This window comes from Parasteatoda tepidariorum, chromosome 7 (genome assembly GCF_982258835.1).
Source record: "Parasteatoda tepidariorum strain Cologne lab strain chromosome 7, Ptep-v5.0, whole genome shotgun sequence".
Taxonomy (NCBI): Eukaryota; Metazoa; Arthropoda; class Arachnida; order Araneae; family Theridiidae; genus Parasteatoda; species Parasteatoda tepidariorum.
In genome coordinates, this window is record NC_141761.1 from 55,481,240 (window position 1) to 55,505,535 (window position 24,296).

General features: G+C 27.5%; 1 protein-coding gene across 3 annotated transcripts; it reads left to right on the forward strand.

Annotated features, from left to right (window-relative positions):
- The first annotated feature begins 2,303 nt into the window (after positions 1 to 2,303).
- On the forward strand, positions 2,304 to 22,175 carry Paip1 (Poly(A) binding protein interacting protein 1). 3 transcript variants are annotated; one of them, XM_016052592.3, is made up of 10 exons: positions 2,304 to 2,544; positions 6,893 to 7,065; positions 7,886 to 8,077; positions 8,154 to 8,266; positions 8,498 to 8,606; positions 9,848 to 9,958; positions 15,838 to 15,959; positions 17,610 to 17,721; positions 18,924 to 19,036; positions 21,665 to 22,175. In XM_016052592.3, the coding sequence occupies exons 1-10, from the start codon at positions 2,424 to 2,426 to the stop codon at positions 21,756 to 21,758; spliced, it is 1,260 nt and encodes a 419-aa protein (XP_015908078.1). In that variant the 5' UTR covers positions 2,304 to 2,423; the 3' UTR covers positions 21,759 to 22,175. The 3 variants fall into 3 exon arrangements, with proteins under 3 accessions (XP_015908078.1, XP_015908077.1, XP_015908079.1); XM_016052591.4 differs by having other exon boundaries at positions 2,312 to 2,598; XM_016052593.3 differs by having other exon boundaries at positions 2,314 to 2,864.
- Positions 22,176 to 24,296: the final 2,121 nt, after the last annotated feature.

A 24,296-nucleotide genomic window follows, 5' to 3' on the forward strand; every position in this document is an offset into this window, starting at 1 on the left:
ACGAATCGTCCAATAGAAATGATGCAAACAGAAATTGATTGAACTATAGAGAAGCCACGATCAAGTTCAGCTCTGATTTTGACACTATAAAAATAATTTTTTTACTTCTTAAAAATATATATTGGCCGAAATTGGGTGTTTGTACTTCAATTAGAAGAAATTTTCCCCTACCCGCACATGTGACCTATGACGTCAGCGCCAGCTAATCTTTATCAGCAAAATGGCCTATTAAAGTTGAGTTATGCTTCTCTACATAAGTTAAAATGTTAATTAACGATACGTTAATTGAAAAAACAGCAGCATCGCATATCCAATTTGTTGAAATATAATTCTTTCTCGTCTATTTCTTTTACTTCACTTAGATTTATTATTTGTTTGTGTATTTTATTGTAACTGTGATATATTTTTGTTTTGTGTACCTGGCAAATTTGATGAATAATTAATTTGTTTATGCTCCACGTGGCTTTTTACCTGTCTTTGTGTTAAGTCTCTGTGTAAATTTATAGTGAAAGAAATGAAATCTTTGACAAATAATCTTTGTGAAAGAATTCAGAAAGTGTTACTTAAGAACTGATACTTACTCGAAATAGAAGGGAATACTCGAAATAGAAAGGAAATAATATTTGCTAACATAAACAAATTCCACGTTTCAACAACCAATTAAGATAGAAATACTCACACTACGTCACTTGTTAATATCGCATTGAAAAACCTATTTGGCCCATTGCACGATAAGAGGAAAAATACCAATTGATACAGTTTTTGCAACCCATGACTTGAAATTTTGTGACGTTTATGGAAGTCCATCCTAGTAAAAAGGCATTAGGCCAATGCGTAACCAGTGATCGCAATTATACAATCACATTTTTTAAAAATGTTTTTATATTTAATATTACTCATATAAAATATTAGTACTTATATTTAATATTATTTTTATTTAATACTGCTTATTATTAATATTACTTATATTTGATGATTTTTTTATAACTATTTTTTGCATGGAATTACTTTTGTATGAACGAGGCTTATAATAATGTTCAAAATTTTTTCGATTAGCTAAAAAACTTTCCGAAATGTAGCGAAATATCCAAAAGGTAAAATTAACATCGGTTTGTTTATTGGTACAACATAACGACAGCTCCAAAGATACTTCCAAGGCAACAGTGGGAATCAAACCCACTACCTCCACTGAACATACAGTGTTTAGAGGTGATTCAGCTAGGTCCGGTAAAAGTAATTTTTATATTAAGGGTTCGAAATTTTTACCATTTCTTTTGGGGTTACTTTTTCCAGATTGTGGCTTAGTGGTCTTTTCAAATGAAATGTTCCGGCTTTATCAAGGGCAGTATAGTTCACGCATGAATGATATAGTCTACGAGAGCAAAGCAGAGATACCACTATATTTTCTTTTTTTTCCAATGCCCCCTGGATAACGACTTAGGTCATATAGGCATCTGAAGGGCAGATTACTTGTCCACTCTTTCAGGGGCACCATATTAGGTGAGCCAACGTTGCTCCCACCGTAAGGACAGAGAAGGAAAGAACATCCATGCCTTTCCCGGGATTCGAACCCAGAATTTTTCTGAAGCAAGGACAGTTTCCTAACCCCTACACAGGCTGATCGGCATATTTTCTTTCCTGTCGGAAAAATAATGGTATTGTAGAGACAACATGCATCAGTATTGTTTTCGGTTGACAATTAAGGATGCATCCCAGACCGTCACCCATACATCTTCAGAGCAGCTCTAGTGTGGCGTTAACAACTAAGACAAACATATAATTATTTTCATTATACACTTTTATTTTCATATTTTCCCTTATCACAATTTTTTTAAAAATTCGAAGAGCTGAATCTGAATCCATGGAAAAATTAATTGTTGAAACGTAGGATCTAAGTATAACTAATGAAATTATAATGATATTGAAGAAATTTCTTTCAAAATTCTAATAAAAATGAAATGAATATTCCTGAAGCGATGTAGAAAAGAGTAATCTCGAAATTATTCATCAAGAGAACCTCTTTTAATTAATTAATCTATATTAAATTTGAATTTTTAATTAGGTACAGATTGTTAAACTGGTAAACTCTGCTCATTAGATAAAAAATTATGCAGATTTTTCTTTTTAATGTGTTTAATATAAAGCAACCTTTTTTACAGCTTTCATTAATCACCGCTAAAGGGCGCCAACCAAAATACGAGTTAAATAGGTAGGCTATCGTGTTTTATTACGGCAGTGAAATAAAGACCTTAAAAGGATTTTTCATTGGTTTCAGAATTGATCTGAAGTGAAGACAATGGAATATTAGAGTTTGTTATTGAAAATGTGGCATCAATTCCGTAAATGCAGTTAGTTTTAGATTTAGGGCTCTAAGTATTTTCTTAAAATTTAAATATTTTATTATATTAAAACATAATTAAAAAATGGATCAAAATGACGGTACGCCCACTGGGTATGGGCGTGGACGGCCTGTAGATACTTCAGAACTTCGCCGTCCTCTATCATATTCCACGTACGCAAGCCCAGAATATGTACCAACAGAAGGTAGCAATACAAATGGAATGTACCCGGAAACGTCATGGCACAATTCTGCTCGCGGTAAATAATTAAAAAAATTTGCATTGAGATTGAATTACTTATTAATAATATACGTGAAGACCTATTTCTTAGTAAAGTGTGTTGGTTGACTGTCATGATAATCAAGTGCTAAGATTTTGCTCTAGAACAATAAATTTAGATTACGCTTAAAATCTCTGTTACTTATTTGCATATTTTAAATATTTTTATAGTTGAGTTTTACGAATCACTAATCTGCTTCAATTGTTATTCATTATATGTGATTGCCTGTGACTATCTATAAATAGGTATGTAAAAATATACCCGGGCAATTTCTAATCACTATTAATTTTAAATTTCTGATGCATTATAAATATTATACTGCAATAATTAAGCATTCTTATTAATCGTTTTATCAGGAGTAACTAATTTTTGTCTTAATTTTCATAATTAGTGAATTAAAGAGCGGATTTAAAGTGGATTATAGACAAAGAAACTTTTTTATATATTGTGATACTTTACAAGCAATTCGTTTTGTTTCTGATGCTCTTCTCTTGCTTCAAGTAAAAATGTGCTTATTGTTCCGCTTTTAATTTTCTTTCATAAGCTAAACAATTTTTTTAATGCATTATTGCACTTTAACAATTATCTATTAAAATCAACTCTCAATCAAACAAATCAATTATCTATCAAGGAAAAACAGTGATGTAAAGTGATACTCAAACCTTGTCTTAATTTTTACCTTTACTTTAGGTATTATAAAAGTTATAATTTTACCTAATATGGTCCTAAGTTTTTTCTGTGTTAGAAAGTCAGTCTTTCCGGAGTATTTATTTTTAGCCCTAACTCTACGATTTTTGGCGTCTTGGACACTTTACAGCGTGTAAATAAAATCACGGATTTATCGGTGACAGCTTTCCATTATAACTGAATGTGACAGTATTTTCTTTTAAAATTTGTTAATCGATTCATGACATAAAATATTAGTGCATAAGTTTTTAGTCATTGTTTTAGAGTCAATAAAAAGAAATATTTGAAGTTCTTTTCCCAATCTTATAAAATTCGTAATTTTAAACTATAAATGATATTACGTAATGCTTTATTTATTAATGATAAGAATTGAGGAAACTGAAAAAAAAATCTATACTTTAAATTTTTTTATGAACTTTTGTTGTCTGTGTCAAATGTTTTTGAAAAAAATTATAGTACTTGGTAATAAATTCTAATTCATCAAAAACTAATATTTAAAAAAAAATGCAGAATACAATGTTATCTTTTCTCTATATATAATATTTTTCAAAGAATGTCCTCATTTCTTCGCGTTAGCAATGAAGAATTGAAATATCTAGCATGTGAGCTGTTATGAGAATTAAAGTATAAACTTACATGTTTACAAATTTCTGAATGAAAATTTTTTTCTCACACAGACAACTGTCGAACCAACTGAGCTGTAAGTTCATATCAGCTAAGTGTTCTATTAAAGTTATTAAATATTCTTAGGCAGGTTCAATAATTTTATTCATTGAAAAAAAAAGTATTATTGTGCCATTTCGTTTTTTTCAAAGCATAATTAATATTTAATTTTGGCAAGTTTTATTTTATAATTATGTTTTTAACAAAGTTGTGAATCTTTATTAGTAATTTTTTTTAAAGTAATTGCTATTAAAGATTCAAAGCTTTTGTCACAAATAATAATTGTTTTAATTATTTTGTTTCTGCAAGTTTTTCCATTGTGCGTCATATATTTTAATTTTGAAATTCTTTATTTCAATAACTTATTAACAATAAAAGTTAAAACATTTTGAAGAAAAATTAATTTTTATAAAGATTTTGGTAATTGATAGCACACAAAGCCCTGTGACCTTTGGATGTGATCTTGCCATGCCTACCTTGAAGAAACGTCCACTTCACATCTATTTGAACACACTAAGTTCGATGGATAGTTCATAGTAAAACTCACATTCGTGACTTTCTGACGTGATCTGATCCTCGACAGAAACGCCCACCTTGATTTGAACTCGGCTAGTTTGATGGATGGAACGCAGTGTTCAGTTGAATTTGTGACATTGTCATCTTTACGCTGTTGCTACTCTGTCTCGCTCGCACACGATGGGGACTTGTCCAGACTTGACCTGCTAATTGCAACACAGGAGGAACCTCGTCTACAACCGTGATCTGACCAAAGATTTCCCAAACTCTTGTAAAACAGCAATGAATCAGCAACTGGTATCCGTTCCTTGAATTCTATCACAGATAAAATTCTGTTGTGGGTGTAATGTAGCATAACCATCGCTGCATCTATTCCATACCAATTCACTAATATATAAAACCAACTCTATTCTACTTGGAGGAACCTTTTGATAAAAGGTTGAATAATGTTATCGGTAGCATACACCGCAATATAAATTCTTCAGATTTTACTCTAGAACTCAATCAGGAATGGTCAGTATTAGCAAGCGAGGATAACACTGGCTCTTGAGAAATAATGTTCAATTTCTGATAAAGATTCATTATTTTTTATATGTTGAGATAATTAGATTATTAAAAATTTATTTTCAAGAGCTTTGTCAGTTGAAATTACTTGCTTTATCAAAAAATATATTATTTTTAAACACTTTTGTAGTTTGTAACTTACGTGGTACAATAAAGATTGGCAAGTATTTGAGAATTGATGCTTTTATCCAGTTTTAACCATGGTTTTATCCTATTAAAAACGCTTTTTTGACAAGTGTCAATAACCCAAAATTTTGGTGTAAGGATAATTATTAGCTGTTATAAATAAATGTATTTATATAATTACAAGTGATCAATCAATTACAATCTTGAATTATTTTGACATTAAGCTTTTTTTTTTTGACAATGGATGGTGTTTTCTACATTAGGAGTGTTGCAGGCTGTTTATTGCCTATACTTCTGGGTTACTGTCCAGTGTATTTTGAGGCCATTTGGCTCATGTGTACTTTGTGAGATTTTCTTGGGTTTCTTATATACATAGTATTTGTCACCAAATTTATTATCTGTGTTTGCAGTAAGTTCTTAATTGGCTCTTGCTGTGTAGCTTAGCATTTGATAAAAGAATTATTATAAAACACTTATTACCTTGTCAATAATGTATCTACTTCAAAATTTAAAATTAAATGATAATTTGTAAAGTGAACTTAGTCTGGAAACTCGATCATCGGGTTAACTTGATCATAATGTATGATGGTGCACAGTAACAAGAACAAACAAGTAAAAAGTAGCCACATCTAGCAACCCTGTTATCATATTTTATAATCTATCCATAAATAACTAAAATAAATTTTTATTTCACTTTCACCAGAATTACTTAATATCTTATGAAATACAGATTTGAGCTCAGTAATTTTGTAATTTCTTTTATTGAAAACAAAATTATCTGTTTGAAAATATTGCCTCACAGAATAATCTGTAGTAAGCAGCAGCAAACTTTCCAACCAGAAGTGAAGCAGGTCCAGAGCCAGAGATAGATGTTGTTTACATTTATATTGAAAACACTATCTGTCGTCAAAAACTCAAATTCCAGTGTAGAAAATATTATATAATAATTGAAAATAAAATACAAAAACAATCAGCTTAAAAACCCACAGCAAGCAACTTATTCGACATACTTAAAATACATTTTAATTTTCTCCCACTTTAACTCCTCCTTTCCCTGAAGCATGTGATTGCAAAATTTTTTTTTTAAGCTCTCTGTTCCTAAAGTTCATTAAAAAGGACTGAAATTCGAAACTATTCTTTCGATTGATAGTTTAAATAATATTGGATACCTTTTTATCTGTGATAGATAATGTAAATCATAATTATAGTAGTATACAATGCAAGTATTGTGTAAGATTAATAATAAGATCTAATAATGTGTCTCCATTGTCTTAAAGAAACCCAAGGTTTTTTGACGAATCATGTCAAAAACTAGTTTGACATCAAAAACCCAATCCTGATGCATACCCCCAACATTCGTAACTTTTATGTTAAATTTTCAAATTTTTAAATCAGTGCTTCCTGTCATGTGGATTGTCAATCAAAGAAAAGTTTCAGTTTATAAAATTGCAACTTTTCTTTGATTGACAATGATTTCCATAAATAAAGAGTTTAAAAGTGTCAATTTCTGTGTCTTTTTGGGTTTTCTTCAAAGAAATAAGATCTTATTGTCATATATTCCACAAAGTAGGATTCTGGCAGAAAGAATTGGCTATAGGGTGATTTAAATGCAGTAATATTTTGATATATTAGTTTACAATATTGAGTATGTTCATATACTAACTTCAGGAAAGAAAAAAGCATTTATAATTTATTTGTGATTTATTCTTCTTTCTAGACATGAGTTATCTTGCATCGCCATCTGGTGACCATGTGAGATCGCCTCAAAATCATGGTGTCTCAATTAGTAATCCTGTTGATAAAGATGGCAAAGCTTCAAAATTGTCCCCTTATGCTAAAGAATTTGTTCCTCGTAATTTCAGACCTGAACCTAGAATAATTGCTGCTGAGGTAAGAATATGTTCTTTTTCTATAATTAACTTTTTTATTTTACATGTTAAAGTTAAAAAATATTTGTTTGATATATGATTAATTAGCCTGTTTTTGTAAAAACTATTTTGTCTATGTTTTTGCAAAGAACATTGAAATTTCGGAGAACTGTTAGGAATTTTCTTATGCAGATTAGATTTTTTTCAGTAAAATTTAAAAAAATATTAATTTCAACAATTCAACTTAAAAACTTGGAAGATGAAAAATTATAATTTTTTTAGACTCAAGTTAGTATCTCTGCACTTAGAAACTTAATTTTGATACATCAATTTATGTCTAAATTGAATTATATTGTCTGTTTGGCATAGCAATGTAACATGGTTTAATGTATGTTCAAAAATTATCTATCAGAAATCTTTAAATCACCAAATATAAATAAATGGGAATAAATCTATTGCAAAAGAATGTTAATTCTTAAAAAAAATGCTTCGATAACATCAGTAGCATTGTTTAATTTCTTAAATTAAAATGATAAAGATGGATTGACTTAACACCAATGTCTTAAAATCAAAACAAACACATGCTTTATTTTAATTTTTTTAAAAATTAAAAATGACTTAAGATTTATTGGTTAAAAAATAACTTTTTACTGGGAAAATCAAAAATTTTCGTTAAACAAATTAAAATATAATAAAATATTGGGACCAACTTAAAGTGCCATGATATTTAGAATTTTCAATTCTTGGTGTAGAGTAAATTAGTTTTTCATTATTATTTTTCTTATGTGACATTTAAAGTGCCATTTTCTGTATCTGAAAACTGATTCTCAATTGTTCTCCAGATTCCTGATGAACCTATTATAGATCCTTTACCAGATTCATACCCAGTGCAAGAATTAAGATCATTTTTGAATGATATAACAATGAACCCTGGAAAATTTGAAAGAAAAATTGGACCTTTAACTGATACTTTAAATAGTATGGTGGATGATGATGATACTATGCGAGCAATTGTTAATATTATTTTTGATGAAGTAAGTTTTTTCTTTGGATAATATGTATTTTATTTTTTATATGTAAATTTATGTTACTTAAAATGATTTCTTTTAGTCTGTTAGGCAGCCTAATTTGCGTTACAGTGGTGCTAGATTATGCAAGTCACTATGTAATGACCTGGATGCATCTCCTGATCGCCTCAACTTCCGATCTGTTCTTTTAACTAGGTAATTGATTTTTTTTTAACATAAGTTGAAAACCATTAATTTTAATGGAGTGCTATTCTAAATTTTAAATAATTTGAGTTGCTGTAGTTTTAAGAGTTGCTAAAAAATTGAAAGTTCTGTTACATCAGAGATTTTTTTGTAAAATTTTTAAAAATTTATATAAAAACAGCTTATTAAATGTTTGTTCTCCATTTATTTGTAAGAAAAATATCTGATTGAAATTATTTATAGATGCAATCAAGAATTCAAACGTAGAGATGCCCTTGCTCAAGCTGAAGATGGTGGTACCTACTTAAGAGGATTTGCTATATTTATGGCAGAGCTCTTTTCTCAGTTGGAGGTATATTTGGAGATATTCTTAACTATTGTTTTTAACAAAAAATATTTTTAATTAATAAAAAAAATTTATTTTTAATATTTTGTGCATAATGCAATAATATTGCTTCTTTGTTGATAGACAAAGTTGTCAATGAATATTTCTTTCTTTTTCCTTTTTATTTAAATGGATGGTTAGTTTTGAGTGTTGATCTGCCTGTTTTTATCCTCCAATGGTTTAAACCTGTGCACATTTTTGCCTTCAAAATGTCTTCTAATTAATCATAGCAGTGAATTAATTCATACTCGGTAATATTTGGCTATAAATAAATTGGTTGCTCAAAAGTTAGAGTAACACAGATTTTTTTTAAATGCACACAGTATCAGTGGGTAGAAGGTTTAAAATGTACAATCCTTGTAAGCACCCATAAGACTATCACACCATTACTAATTAAAGTGAAGAAGAGGGTCAGGTGATAACTCATACTAGAGCTTGGCATTTTCTTCTGGTTTAATAAGAAAATTTTCCTGATTATTCATTTTAGTAAATTCCCTACAATTAAAGTTTAATGGATTAGGTGCTGCAACTTGGAGATTACTGTATAGAAATTTTCCTATGATTTTTATCTTTATTTCTTATTAAAAAGTTCCCACTTTTCAATTCTGTTGGAAAATGAAAAAAAATTACCAAAATAAAAAAGAAACATTACTGTAAATTCTTTTTAAATGTTTATAATGGATTCAATATTTATAATAGTTCAAAGTTATGAATTCAAAAGCAAACATATTTATATTTAAAGTACAGTTATGCCAGTGCTAAATGGTAAATAAAGAGATTTAAAATTTATATCTCTTATTAGTCTAATATAGTTTTTGTATTTTATTTACTATTAGATTACCTAAAATATCCTGTGTCTGAAATATTTTAGTTACATTATGTAATAATTAGCATATATTTAAAATAGTCTTCCAAATTGAGTTCATAATTTATGATGAATAAAAATATATTTGCATGAGATTTGTTAACAATTGGATATGAAAGAATGGTTTTGAGTTTATCGGTTTTAAAAAAATTTTGCATATATTTTCTAAAAGTGTTATGTAAACAGTTAATATATTTTTTACTAATCAAAGATTAAAGGGACTCGGGATAAAAAATTTTAAATTGTATGTATTTTTAAAACTGTTCAATTCTATCATCAGACTATTGACTATCAGATTTTAAATATTGTGTGTGTGTATATATATAAAATTTCTTTTATTTAGGTAATGAAGCAAAGAGTTACAGTACTTGGAGATAGCCTACCAAATCTTATTAAAACTATTTTAAATTTTTCATCTTCAGACAACTTAAAGTGTGCCTGTCAAATTCTTAAGGTATGTATTTGAATTACCACAAGTCTTTAGTATACTTTTTGATGATTTAAAATGCTATTTCAAATTTCAGTTTTTTTTTCTATTTCTGATTATATTTAAAATACTGTAAGCTAGGGGTGCACAACCTTTTTGAGTGAAGGGCCACTTGCACAGCAGGTTGGCTAACGAAGGGCCGCACATGTATTTAGACATGTTAATGACAAATGTAATAATGTTTATTTAAACATTATCGTTCCATTTTTTTTATTAATAAACTTAGTAATATCAATAAATTAGTAGTGTTCCATTATTAGAATTCATTCAAAAATAAAAAAACTTATACTGCTTATTGCTATTTTTATCATATGAACAATAGATTTATAAAAATAAATAAGCATTGAAGAAAAGAAATATTTTTTTTATCATATCATGCAATATGAAAACTCATTTTAGAATTAAATTCTAATAAATTAAAAAAAAAAAAACTGCAATGCCCACAGAATAAAAGTAGGAAAAAGCGTAATTAAGTAACATAAATTCAAATTAAATATTTTAATTGAAGAAAATTTATAGGTTTTAAACAAAAGCCTAAAATAAAAACAAAACTGTGATAGTTCAAAATAAAATTCAATGCTTATTCTGTAATGTACTTAATTATTTTATTTTATTAATTATTAGATTTTTTATATCGTAAACATTTTCCTTTTTTTTATCGAAAAAAATCACTTTAGCAACAAAAAATTGAAATCTAAACTACTAACAGTGAGCAGTTTAAAAATTCACGTTTTCCGCCATTTTATGAATTTCTCAAGTTGCAATAACATTGCATTTAAATTAGGGAGGGATGTAACGAGTATTTGGCCCTTCTGTGAAAAATTCAGTTGGTTGAATGATCAGTCAAATATTTGGCAAAATATTTTTTAGAAATGCATTTTTCTAAGTTTTTTTTATTTTTGAATTTTTATGGATATTACTTTTTTTTTTTAAATTATAATCAGACAAGTCAATTTTGTCATTTTTTCGATACTTTGAGAATTGAGAAGGATCCATTTTTTGCAGTTTTTATTACAACCCAGCATTTTAACAGAACGTCTCATACTATTAATTTATTATCACTCTTTCCCTGTACTGTAATATAAATAACCAGTAACATAGAAAAGTGTGATTTTCAGCATTAAAGTTTTGTTTCAGGAACTAAGAAAAATTTGTTTTTTTCTGTTTTTCTTTTTTTAGGCATTTTTATTATGACTCAGCATTTTTTTTAAAATAAAGTTACAAATAAAAACATTTTTTATAGCAATTTTTTTTCTTCTAAAATTATGGCAATGAGAAAAATTTAAATTCAGATTTTCGGCATAAGATTTTCACTTAAAAAATTAAGAACATTTTTTCTATCTTTTTATTTTCTTTAAATAAAAAAAAAACTTTTATTAGACGTTTTCATTATAACGCAGTAATTTTTAATAGCATTTCTGTTGACTTGATTCCTTTTTCGTGGCTTTTTCTGGTAATTGAAAAATTGAGATGTTCAGCTTTAAAAAAAATTTTCAAAAATTAAGATTGATTTTTATGTTCTCTGTTTCGCTTTTCGACATTTTCAAAAACGTTCTTGATTGGCCTTATTTTTCAGAGTTAATTAGCGTTTTTCCAGGAAATATTATTCTGAGCATTGAAATTTTAGTTCCAGTGTTGCTATACTGCTAAAAGATTTTGCTATTTGGCCCCAAGTGAACGGCGTTCAATAGATTTTTTCTTCTTCTTTTTGCCGAATATTTGGTTTTTGATCAAATCACAATTCATTACCACATTCGACCAAATCATATTCGTTGCGGAAATAAAAAAGAAGGAAAAATAACTAGGATTTACGATAAAACTGTACGGTAATACCGTATCAAAAAGTGATTATTTAATTGCGTGATTAACAATCACGTGTCGTAATAACATCATAGTTAAATAACAGGATCGTCAAAATCACGAGGAAAAGTATAGAAATAATTAGGAAAAAATATATTTATGCTGAACTCAGCACAAATAAAGCTCGTCAAATGCATGATTTAAAATTTGCATGTCGTAACAGAATAATTGGAATTTTTTATAATATGTAGGAACGCATAGCAATAACTGCCGAGAAAAATTTTTGAAGAAAAAGAAAGAATTGCAAAAAAAGATAGAAAATCACTTAGATTTAAGATGAAATCGTCACAAATAAAGTGGCCAAAAAGTGATTATTTAAATTTGCGATCTGAAACTCGCGTCGTTATAAAAATTCGGAATTTTCAAAATCATGTAGAAAAGCGGAAATAACAGTTTTAAAAAAAATCATTTATATTTACGATAAATTCGGCTTCAAGAAAGCGCGTTAAACGTACATTTACTAAAGAATCTGTTAAAATTGATTGTGTCAAAACGTGATGACTTTAAAGTGCGATTAAAAATTGCCATTTTTAAAATTTTTTTTTTTTTATTGTGTTTAGAAACTCTCGCGGGCCGCACTTCAGTAGTCGAAGGGCCGCATTCGGGCCGCAGGTTGTGCACCCCTACTGTAAGCTAATTTTTCCTAGAATGCAAATTGAATCTTTGAAGAAAAATTTATGTATAATTTATATAAGTTATTATAAGAATCTGCGAATTATCTTATTTTTAAGCTTTGTATTTAGCTTATTTTAAATTAATGAAATGCATATTGTGACATGTCTTTTTAAAATTTAAAAAAAAAAAATTGAAATTAAAACCCTTAAAGGTACTTGATTTTCATTGGGTATTTGTAATAACTGCTTAAATTCTCTCTTCTAAAATGAGGGATTTTTCTTTGACATGTTGTTTGTCAGCGAAAATGTTTTGACAGTGGGGTTTCAACAACCTATTTGAATGTACTGGTGTCTGTATTGTATAGAAGCAAGAATGTATGAAATTCACACACGTCTACAAGCTGGATTTGGTAGGAAGGATTCCTTCTCGCACATACAATTCTACTGCAATTTGAAAAATGCTTTTAATTTCAGGCTTCGAAGGAATTAAAATTTCTCAACTGTTTGGTGATCACAAGGACCAACTAATTTTTACATTGGCGAGGGAAAAAATCAAAATTGAGATTTTTATATTTGACATTCAATGATAACCTTTATATTACACAATAAAAACAAAAAAATAAAAATCTATTTTTGGAAATTCTAATTTAGTGTTGATTGTATTAAGTTAAGGAAAAAGAACCAGTTGTCAAGCTTCTTTTCTCAAAATCTATAATAAATCACCTTTTTTAATATGGCAGGTTAGATAAATGCTAAAAGTTTCAAATTTATGTTTATTTGAAGTATTATGGAATCATCTAATTCGAAGAATAAGACTCATCATGTATTTATCTAAAATATATAAGTGTTATCAAACACCTTGAGTATCTGAAATATCAGGAAAAATCAAATGCTACAAAAATCAGGTATAAATTTTAATTTTCTCAAAACCTGGTATTAACAAGGAATATTTCACCATGTCTGATCTCACAGTAATGCAACATTTAACACTTTTGTTTACAATTGCTCTTTATAATATTAAAAAGATAATAAATTTTACTGTGGAACAGACAATCACTTAGTTGAGATTCTATTATCCTTTAGTAGATGGGAGACAGCAATTGGATATATGTGATTTAAATAACTCTAAACTCCTACTTGAACATAAGACAACAACTAAATAGTCCTTGTCTTGATGTTTTAAAAACAGTGGTAGAGTGCAGTGAATTACAGGTGTACCAGTCATCTTGCATTTTAGAGAACCAAATCATTAATTCTAGTAAAATATTGGATTTTTTAATTAAGTGAGCTTTTTTTTATTCAAAAAAAAATTTTGGTACACAATAGATTTTTACCAATTGAAATATTTTTGCATATTTAAGTCTATATGCCGATTGTATTGAATTGACAAGTCAATACTTAATGAAAATTTAACATCCATAAAATCACATGCATATGTATTGTGATTTTATGTATATTCTCATTCTGCTTGATTTAGGATGCAACTTAGAATAAATGTTGAAATGGCATGGAAAACAGAGATTTTAAGTATTAAAAAGGGTTTTATGAAGTGTCTATTCTGATTAACATTTATGTTTATTAATGCACAGTATTTTAAATAGAAAATTAGGTGAAATAGAAACTTTAACATTTCTGAGCTCAAGTACCTGGGATATCTATATTGTGTATTTGTTTTTGGTGCATTCTAAATAGTCCCGCTTTAACAGTGATTACTATATATGCTTATTTAGAAACTTTTTAAAAAAAATTTATTACTTTAAAAGATTGTATGTCTTGCTCAAAATCTTGAGCATAACAAATTATCTTACTCATTGGTGTTTCCATTACTGTTTTAAGTATTTATTTTTTAAAAAATCAAAATATTTAAATCCTAAATTTTAATCATTTAATTTATCGCCATTAACTTTGTAGAACATATTATTTTTTTTTTTTTTTTAATAAATTGTCTATAATCTTTAAGAGTAATTTAATTTACATAATGTTAGTATTTTTTTTTTTAATGGAATATAATTTACGTTTTTATTTAATTTGACTTGGAAAACCTGGGGAAGTAAAGGATTTATTTTATTTGTTTTAATATTATGAGAGAGAAAAGAATTATATTCATCCCTGATTAGGAACAAATTTCAATTTGGATTTTACTTCTTAATTTGGTATTTAAATAAATTAACTTCCTGTAGTTAAAAAAAAAATTTAAAATAAAAAGCATTTGATTTAAAACTAGCTAACCTTGCAATAAGGCTTTAATGTTTTTAAAATTTTATTCTCTTCACCAGGCTAAGATTAAATGAAAATTAATTTTTGTAACTAGTTTCAACCCTTTCATCGCTACCTCATTTTGGCAAAAACTGTTTGAAAATTGTTTTATAATATGTTCATTTCTTATAAAATTCTATATTAATACCAAAAGGATGAGTTTATCAGGGTGCGTAGCGTTTTTAAAAAGTGCTTCAAGATGCTTATTTTTGATTTTAGTTTTTTGAAAGCCTTTAAAGGTACTTTTTTCATTGGGTGTTTTTGAAAAGTGCTTCATTTTTCCTTTACTATGTTGATTTTCGCTTCAAATTATGCAAAAAGACACAGTTCACATTGTTCTATTCAATGTTTTCCCAATTAATTCAACCCCAATCTATTTCGGCATATTGTCAGTTCGTAGCGTAGGAAAACGCATTTGTTTTACATGATTCAAAACTTCATGGTTTTGAACAATTATCAAATATAATGCCAATAGTTTTTTTTCTTTTTTGACATGACGGTTAAAACAAGATAAAACCGTTGATGATCAGAAACTTTCCAACCCTGCCTGATAAAAAAAATTTTAAAGTGCTTAAAAATATTTTTTGAGTGCTTGAAAAGAGCTTAAAAGGTGCTTATTTTTTGTTGAATAATTTGGTTACGGACCCTGTTTATTTAAAAAAAAAAAAACTGATAATAAAAATCAAGAAATGTTATGTGCAAAAACACTTCTTAAATAATTGAAAGAATACCTGCATTCTGAGCATGAAAAAAGTTTATTTAGAAAGCATTTATCCACAAAATATTAATCTTTTAATAAAAAATCAATGCGAGATTTTATGTATTTCTTATAATAGTGTGAATCTCTATGTGTGAATTTTTTTTTTTTTTTTTAGTGACTGAATCCCAATGTTTGATTTTTAAATCGCATTTTGAAATCTGTGTTTGATTTTAAAATATTGTAAATACGAATTTCGATATTTGATTTTAAAATTGCGTAAATATGGATCCCGATGTTTGGTTTTAAAATCACTTGGATGTGAATCTCTTATTTTAAAATCGTAGGAATACAAATTCCAATGTATAATTTTTAAGTCACTTAATGTATAAAATATTTAAGATATGTTTGTTATTTAGCTTGTAGGTGCATATTTGGAAGATTATGAAAGAGCCAAACAAGTAAATAATGGAACTGCTCCAGAAATGGATGTGATAATGTTCACATTAAAGAACTTGGCAAGCAACCAAGAATTTACTCGGTATATAGTATATTTATTTAATTTTAAAGGGGTGTCAATTATCATTTTAAAAGTAACAATATTACTCATGATGTATTTATTAAGCTCTATACGATTCTAATATTATCTATTAGTATAAACTTATAGTGTTATTTATTTTCAGTGAAGCTGTACTTGTTAATATCACTAACAGAAACAAGTTATCGTAATGTGCTTCTTAAATTAATCTATTTCTCCCAATTATTATTTTTTTAAATCATAAAATATTTTCTAATGTATAAATAATAAAATAAACCCTTTTAAAAAAAGATACTTATGTGCATAGAACCCTAGATTCAAAATTTTAATTATTCTATCTATTAGAAAGTATTTTGATTATTAAGATTAAATATTATATGAAATATTTCTCTCACTCATTTGAGAAATTTTTAATTCAACACCCCTTTACAGGGTAGTTTTGTTTAATGCTATATTAGCTATTTCTTTGTTTATATTTTTGCAAGTTAGTTGGGGTTTTAAATGTGACTCAATTTAAATCTCAGAAGGATTGCCTCTTATTGGTAAGCATAGGTCCCACAACCCCGAGCTTCTCCAGTGACCTTTCATTATATAAATATTTATATTTGTTCGTCGGAATTAATATGCAACACCTTTATATTTGAGTATCTAATTGTAAAATTATTTAAACTTTGAGGCAATACCATTCAACTTAATATTCAAACTAATCTAGCACAAAATTAGAAACTAAATATTTGACTAATATATTAAGTAATCTCTGAATATCAGCTGTTTATTTGCATTACATTTTACAACATACACTTTATAAATTAATATATTGCTGTTAAACCAAACAATATTTTTAAAATACTAAACATTTCAAGCTCTTGAATAACTGATTGAATTACTTAAATTATAAAATAATTCCATTTTACTAATTGGGTTTTTTTTTTTTTTGAGATGTGAAACATGTATGAAAGAGGGTCAGAAAAATTACCAGTTTTAAAAATGAAACTTAATATTCTAAACAGCATTGAAATCTATTACTAACAGTCTAATTTAATGTTTTTTTTATTTATTTAAAATCAGAAGCATCTTGATTTTATTTACTATGATGTAAAATACAATTTATGTTTGCGAAAGCAATTTAAATAGCTAGTATTCTGTTTTATTACTGTGCCTGTAATGTTGATTTCATATTGAAATATATTTTTTATTGAAATATATTGCTATTATTAAATTAAAATATCTTGAAATGATTTGCTTGCTATTTAAAAATGAATTGACTTGTTAGGTCTTAGATCAATTAAGTGTTAAATTGTGTATATATTTACTGGATAAGTCAAATTGCTCCTAGATTGCATGTTAGAAATTCACTTTATGTAGTGGGCAACAATAACAAAAATGAGGAAAGCGCCTTTATAACATTTGATCTAATATAATTCCATGTATTAAGAATCTTAAAGATTCAGGAAACTAACCAACCTTAACTAAACCAATATATTTGTAGATATTTAATTTACGAAACACTACAAAGTTTAACAGGGATTGCTAAATTTTTAATAATTTTTAAAAGTTAACACAAAAATAATTTTAAAATATGTAATTAACACGCACATGTGTCTTGTTTCTATAAATGTTTATTTATAATTGTGTGTTTTTGTTTTATTCTAGAAATATCAGAGATATGATTAATAGTGTTATAAAGCTTCGTGAAAGTGATTGGGGACGATCATCACACACTACTGAGAACTCTGGTTACGAAACAGCTCCCCCAACATCATTAGTGAGTTTCTTTGTAATTATTATATTTGCTGCTAACATGCCTACTTTACTGAAGTACTTTTGAAATTATCTTAGATTTTCTAAATTACAGTCGCACCTCTATTTAACCAAGACGCTAAATCCCAATAAGTTTGTTATGGGAATTTTGTTAAATCGAAAATCATCTTTTAAAATACATAAACAACACAAAACAGGTTTTAATTTCGTAAACACTAGATATAATTCAAATAGCAATTGATGCTCCTTTATCTTGTAAACTTGTATCTACTATTTATTTTATAAATCTTAATTATAAAAGAAATCTGCATGGAAGGCAAGAATAGAGCAAAACATTTTACAGTGTTAAACTATCATGCTACATACATTTTCAACTAATAAAAAGAAAGAAATATATGCATAAAATTTTAGTTACATTTATTATAAAAGTAATTTTAAACATACATTACCGCATGCATTCTGAAGTTAAACTGCTACTGATAAAATCTGTTAATTTGGTCTGTGTTTTTCTTTTGAAATGCAAACAAAAGGCAGGGGTCTGTCTAAGTTTTTCTGAAAGGTACCTATTTTGTGAAAATTTTGACATAATTTGTGACAAATTAAAAATTATATTAAAAAATCAACACAAAAACATGGTAAAAATATAGATTTATCGTTTCTTAAGGGATACAGAAAAAAAAATTTAAGAAAAAGTATTTTGTGAAACTACAGTTTTTCATAAAGTTGAATTTGTGAAACTACCGTTTTACCCAAAATTGAATTTGTAAAGGTACCGCTAAACAGTAATAAATTCGGCCTGGACAGACCCCTGAAGGGGGAAAGGGATTTTACTGCTTTCTCTAAAATAACTTTTAGAGAAAGCAGTAAAGCATTAAATAAAGCAGTGGCTTCAAAAATTAAATCAAGGTCATTTCCTCCATAAAATGTATTAACAAGTTTGAAATATTTTAATTTGGAAAATAGGAAAGTGGATCTCAAAGAAAAGTTTGTTAAATGGAAAATTCACTTCGCTATTTAGAAGTTATTTTACAGAGAAATTTCCAAAATGTTCTTGGTTGCTCTATAAAATTTGCAAAATAGAGAATTTGAAAAATGGAATTTCGATAAATTTATATACATCTAAAGCTATTGTGCATATATTTTTTTTTCTCTATTAACTTTATTCTGAGATCAACTTTATTTATAAATATTTTAATTGTCTTTCAGGATGAGCCTGTCATGTATGGCCCTGATGGGAAACCTATGACTGCTGATGAATTAATGTTTTTACAATCTCAGTATGCTAGTGGTAACTTAACTCCAGATGCTGATGATTATGAGTAAGTATTGAGTTCTTTTGTTTTGTACAATTGAGATCTGAAAAAAAAATATAAAGCTGCTAAAAAACAATTCCTAATTTCAATCACATGGGAAGGAAAATGTTAAAGTATGCAGTTTAAAAAATGAAACAAAATTATCTGCTTCTTCATAAACAAAACAAAAAAAGTATTGAAACTGAACTCCCAATTTCGGATGATTTTGATTGAATTATTTTTGTTTTAAATCATAAACTAATTTACAAAAACTACAAATTATTCATTTGAAAGATTCCGAAATACAGTAGAATGTAAATTATTTGGACCAAAGCCCTTCTAGATAATGGAGAATCCAGATAAATTTACAACTTAAAAAAATGGCTATAAGAATGTTATTTAATATTAAATGATAATATTTAATAATTTGAATAATATTTAAATGTTAAGTAACTTCCCTTCAAAAAATTTTCAAGCTTAGGATTAGCAATTGTAGTAGTGTCTATTATAGCAAATTACAAGAGTGTTTTTAAAAGTTGAATTTTTTAACATTTTATTAGAAACTATTTGCAGGGTTGCCACAGGCGACTAAAATGCAACTATTTTCAGCATGACACGACTATGGCAAATTTTTTTGCCTGAAAAGACCAAAAAACAGGGTGGCCACCCACCTGGAAAACCTGGAATTATCAGGGAATTTTTTTATACTGGAAAAAACCTGGAAAAATCAGGGAAATTTGGATAAAAAACCTGGAAAAATCAGGGAATTTTAAAGAAAAGCTGGAAATTTTTTATTTGATAATTTTTTTAATTTCACTAATTTAAATTATTTTCTAATTTTCTCAATTTAAATTTATTTTAGCTTTTCTTAATTTAAATTATTATTTCATCCATTATACCCACTTTTTTTAGACGGAAATGTATCTCCTAACAGTTGAAATATCATCAACTTAGCGATATTTTGCTTGCATCAAAATTTGCTCCAATACAGCTCTGTTGAACTAGAATGCACACGTAATTCTTCCGTGGTTGCTGAACAAATGTAGAAACCTTTGACCGCTATGGGACTGTGCAATTTAGGAAAGATTGTGGTGGAGGGGGAAGAAAGGATTAGGATATTAGCTTCTGTCTTTATTCTGTCTGCCTTAAATTCTGTCTGCCTTATGTCTGCCTTAAATTCTGTCTTTAGGCTGAATCCATTTATGGCTCAAGCTTGTTCTGATGCTTTCGGGGTAATTTGTTTCCGTGTTGACAAAATATTTTTGTATTTTTAACTTTATAAAATTCTCCAAATATTAGTTGGAACATATTTTAATTTAAAAAAATAAGCTTTTTTTGGTCAATATGATTTTTGATTCAAAATTTTGTACCGAAAGATTAGAAGATAAATAAAAAATCTTGCCAGATTGTCAAAATAAATTATTTTTTTCAAGATGATATGTTAAAAAAACAACATTTTGAATAAAATATTTTATAATATAGACACTTTTCTTGTACACATCCTACACTTCATTAGAAAAAAGAAACAAAAACCTGGAAATTTTAAGATTTTTATCTGGAAAAATCAGGGAAATTTGAAATCTGATTTGAGTGGCCACTCTGAAAAAGCAACTATTTTCAGGAAAAGGAGACTTTTCTGTACTCCTAGCAATGTTTTTTTTAGCATAATTGGGTTGAAAACCTGCAGACCTCGAAATCTTCTGAAGACACAGAATTTCTTTTCTTAGGAAATGTAAAATAAAAATAATAAAATTTAAAGAAATCAAATAAGTAATTAAAACATTTAAAAATAAAAAGTTTTAGATTGCAATTTTTTAGTCATCACTTTATAATGCATTCAATTTGCATAGATTTAAGTCTATTTCATTTCTCGATCGCCTTTTGAACGGTTATTGCTCAGAAATTCTGCATGATTTTAAAAATCCCAATTTTTAATATGATGCATGAATTTTGAATTTGAGTAATCACTATTCACTATAAATATATATATATATATATATATATATATATATATATATATATATATATATATATATATATATATATATATATATATATATATTTGCTAAATCAATTATTGATAGCATAGAAAATTTCTTAGAAAAAGTGTGTGTTTTTTTTAACGAAAGAGTATTTTTTGAATGAATTCTAGTAATTAAAAGTATTTAATTTTCTGCAAATATAAAATTTTTTTTTATATAAGATTTTAGTGCTAGAACACTAACGTTTACATAAAAATTATCGTATTTGCCACCAACTTGATTAAATGTATCATGGTATATGACAATTAGTCTTATTTTTGTTCTTATTTAGGCAACTATTTTCATGCTTTAAGCTACTAAAAGCAACTATTTTGTTCATTTTGCCACCCTTGCTGAAATAGCAAGGTAACCAAGGGGTAAAAGAAACCATTTTTTACTCCTTTCAGATATTTGATAATAAGGAAACACCTTTGTGATTTTTTATTTATTTTTTTTTGAAGAAAGTGGGGAAAACACATGGTCCTTGATCCATTTGCATAAGTGGACAATCCGATAAATCTACGTTTGAATAATTGGTGCTCTATTATATTAATGGAGATTTAGTTTGTTTTGATTTTATTATTCTTATTGTTATTATTATAGTTTGAAGCATTTAAAATTGTTTTCATTTTAGCTTATATAATGATGATGTGGGAGATGAACTGTCTGATGAAATATCTGAAGCTTATGAAGTTTTCCTTAGAGACCAGCAAGCATTGAGGCATTGAAACAGTTGTGTTTACGTTTCTTCTGTCGTTTGGTGTAAATTGTTTCCCCCTTTGCACAACTACATGACTTAACCATTCTCTTTCTAGACCAACTGGCTGGTTCTTAGTAAACACTGGAAGTGATAGTAGAGTGTAGAACATCACTTTCAGATGAAGTATTAACTTCCATCCATTTGTAGGAGGTTTTGCTTTTTCTATTGTATATTCATTATCAAACACTTCTGCATTTCTGTTAAATGTCTTTGAAAGCATTTGATTATTCCTCTCGGATGGAAAAATAAATAAGCTGTTCAGGAAGCCGGATAGCAGCTAAACCGTTGTTATATTTGGTCACATTTTCTTGGCAATTGAACTGTAGTTAATGTTTGAATGAACCGGGGTTTATAATATCTGTTAGAGAAAAATATACTGCGGAAACACGGAAAATAAAAAAAAGTCTTTTAAGAGAAATAATCTTCGGACTGAAAAGCTGTAATGGTCCTTAATTTATCACTTCAGGGTACTCTTGTGAGAGAACTTGAAAAGAAAAAAGTAAGTTGTTTAGAAAAATTAAATAACATTTTAAATATTAGTGTATATAAAGTTTCATTGATTTTATTGAAAAAATTTCATTTGATTTTGATTCAAGTTATAATTTAATCAATATAAAAATCTTTAAAAGGAGTTGAAACATTAAATCTACAACGTAAATTTAATAAGAATATGCTACACTAAAATTATATCCCAGTGGCAGAATTTTTTCGGGCTTTTTGCGACAAAACTCTCTAGAACTAATATCTTTCTGCAATGTACATTCAATAATACCAAAGATGAATGTTACTAACTAAAGGTAATTAAAACGCTGTGTTTACAAAAACAAAACAATCTATGGGCAATATTCTAATATTATGGGCAATATTCTCGCATGCTGTTGGAGGGCGCACTAATTATTTCCTTTATCGCATTTTGCAAATCATCATCACATTAAAAAAATAATTCAACATAATGAAATCTGTAGCAGTAATAAACGAAAAACAGATCGACGATGAAATCACGCGAATCGGACTCTTCAGAAGGGTGTTACTCAAATGCAATGTTTCATTTTCAGATTTGATTGTTGTAGAAAATAACACCGTATGAAAAATATCGGGTTTTAAGAATAATGTGGAAATCAAAAGCAATAAATGCCCAAAAAATTGATAAAATGATTGCCTTAAAAAGTAAATGATCAAATGCGCAATTCGAATTTCCCATATCACCTACCTGAAATACATCCGGACATCTAAACGCCACGTGAAAATCAATGTCAATAACTGATGAAAATGCAATCAAAATGGATTAACAATAACTGCATTAATTGAGGGCTTCAAAAAGTGATTATTTAAATGCGTGATTCGAATTTTGCGTGGAAATTTCTGATGAAAAACAAACCAAAATTTTTTACTTCTCTAAAGAAAAATCTTTCTGCAAGAACTGTTAAGTTCTGCGACTATGTCGCCATGTTATATAATATTGACTCTTATTTCTAAACTTATAGTCAAATTATTAACAAACAAAATAATTACTATTTTAAATTTTGTCTTTAATAAAAATTTATAATATTTAATAATAAAATATATTTTGTTATTTAATAAAATAACATTTCCTAATTTTTATAGTGTGCAAAGATTTTGACATGCAATTTAAATTGAATTATGCAGATGCAAATAATATACCAAATATTGCATGTATGTGACAAATTTAACATTTCTAATTTTATCAAACTTCATTTTTCCTAATTTTTTAATAGAAACCTTGAAGGAAAAAAAAAACATTTTTATGTGTCTAATCAATTCAGGAAAGCCAACTTGGTTGTGCATTAAAAAAAAAAAATTTGGCCCAGTTAAACTATTCCTAAGTGTGAATATACTTCTGTATATAACAATCATTGTTTTGCCAAGAAAGTGAGACAAAACATAACCTAAAAGTGCTTTAAAATATTATTGAAATCTTTGCCTCTCTTTATCTTGCCCTGCTGCATACCATTTAAAATCTATTTTATATTTATTTTCCATCTTTTAACTTCATGTTGTACAGAATTAAATTGCAAAATAACCAATGAACATTAGCTCTTATAAATTTCAAATTTATCGGGCTAATTTCTGCTTAATAATTCTTGTAAAAAGTAACTGAACGACATAATTTTGTACAAAGCACCTTCACATTTTATTATAAACAAACATTTTTTTCACTTTGTTGTAGATTATGTGTAAAACTTTTAATTTCTTTTTATAATTTGTGAATTATTTTTTAGAAATACACTGCAAATGCTTTCAACTACACTTTATAGGAATCTTGTACTTATTTATTTTCTTTATTTTATTCTGAATGTCGATTTTTTTTTTTATACATATATATTTATTATGCTGTACTAACTATTATGCTGTGAAAGGAATTTGCAGTTTTAGTATTGAAAGCCAGAGATGCCAATTACTACACATGTTCTGTAGTTTATAAATAATTTTTTGTTGCGTGGCAATAAACCTTAATCTTTGTATGTGGGCAAAAGGACTTCTTTTC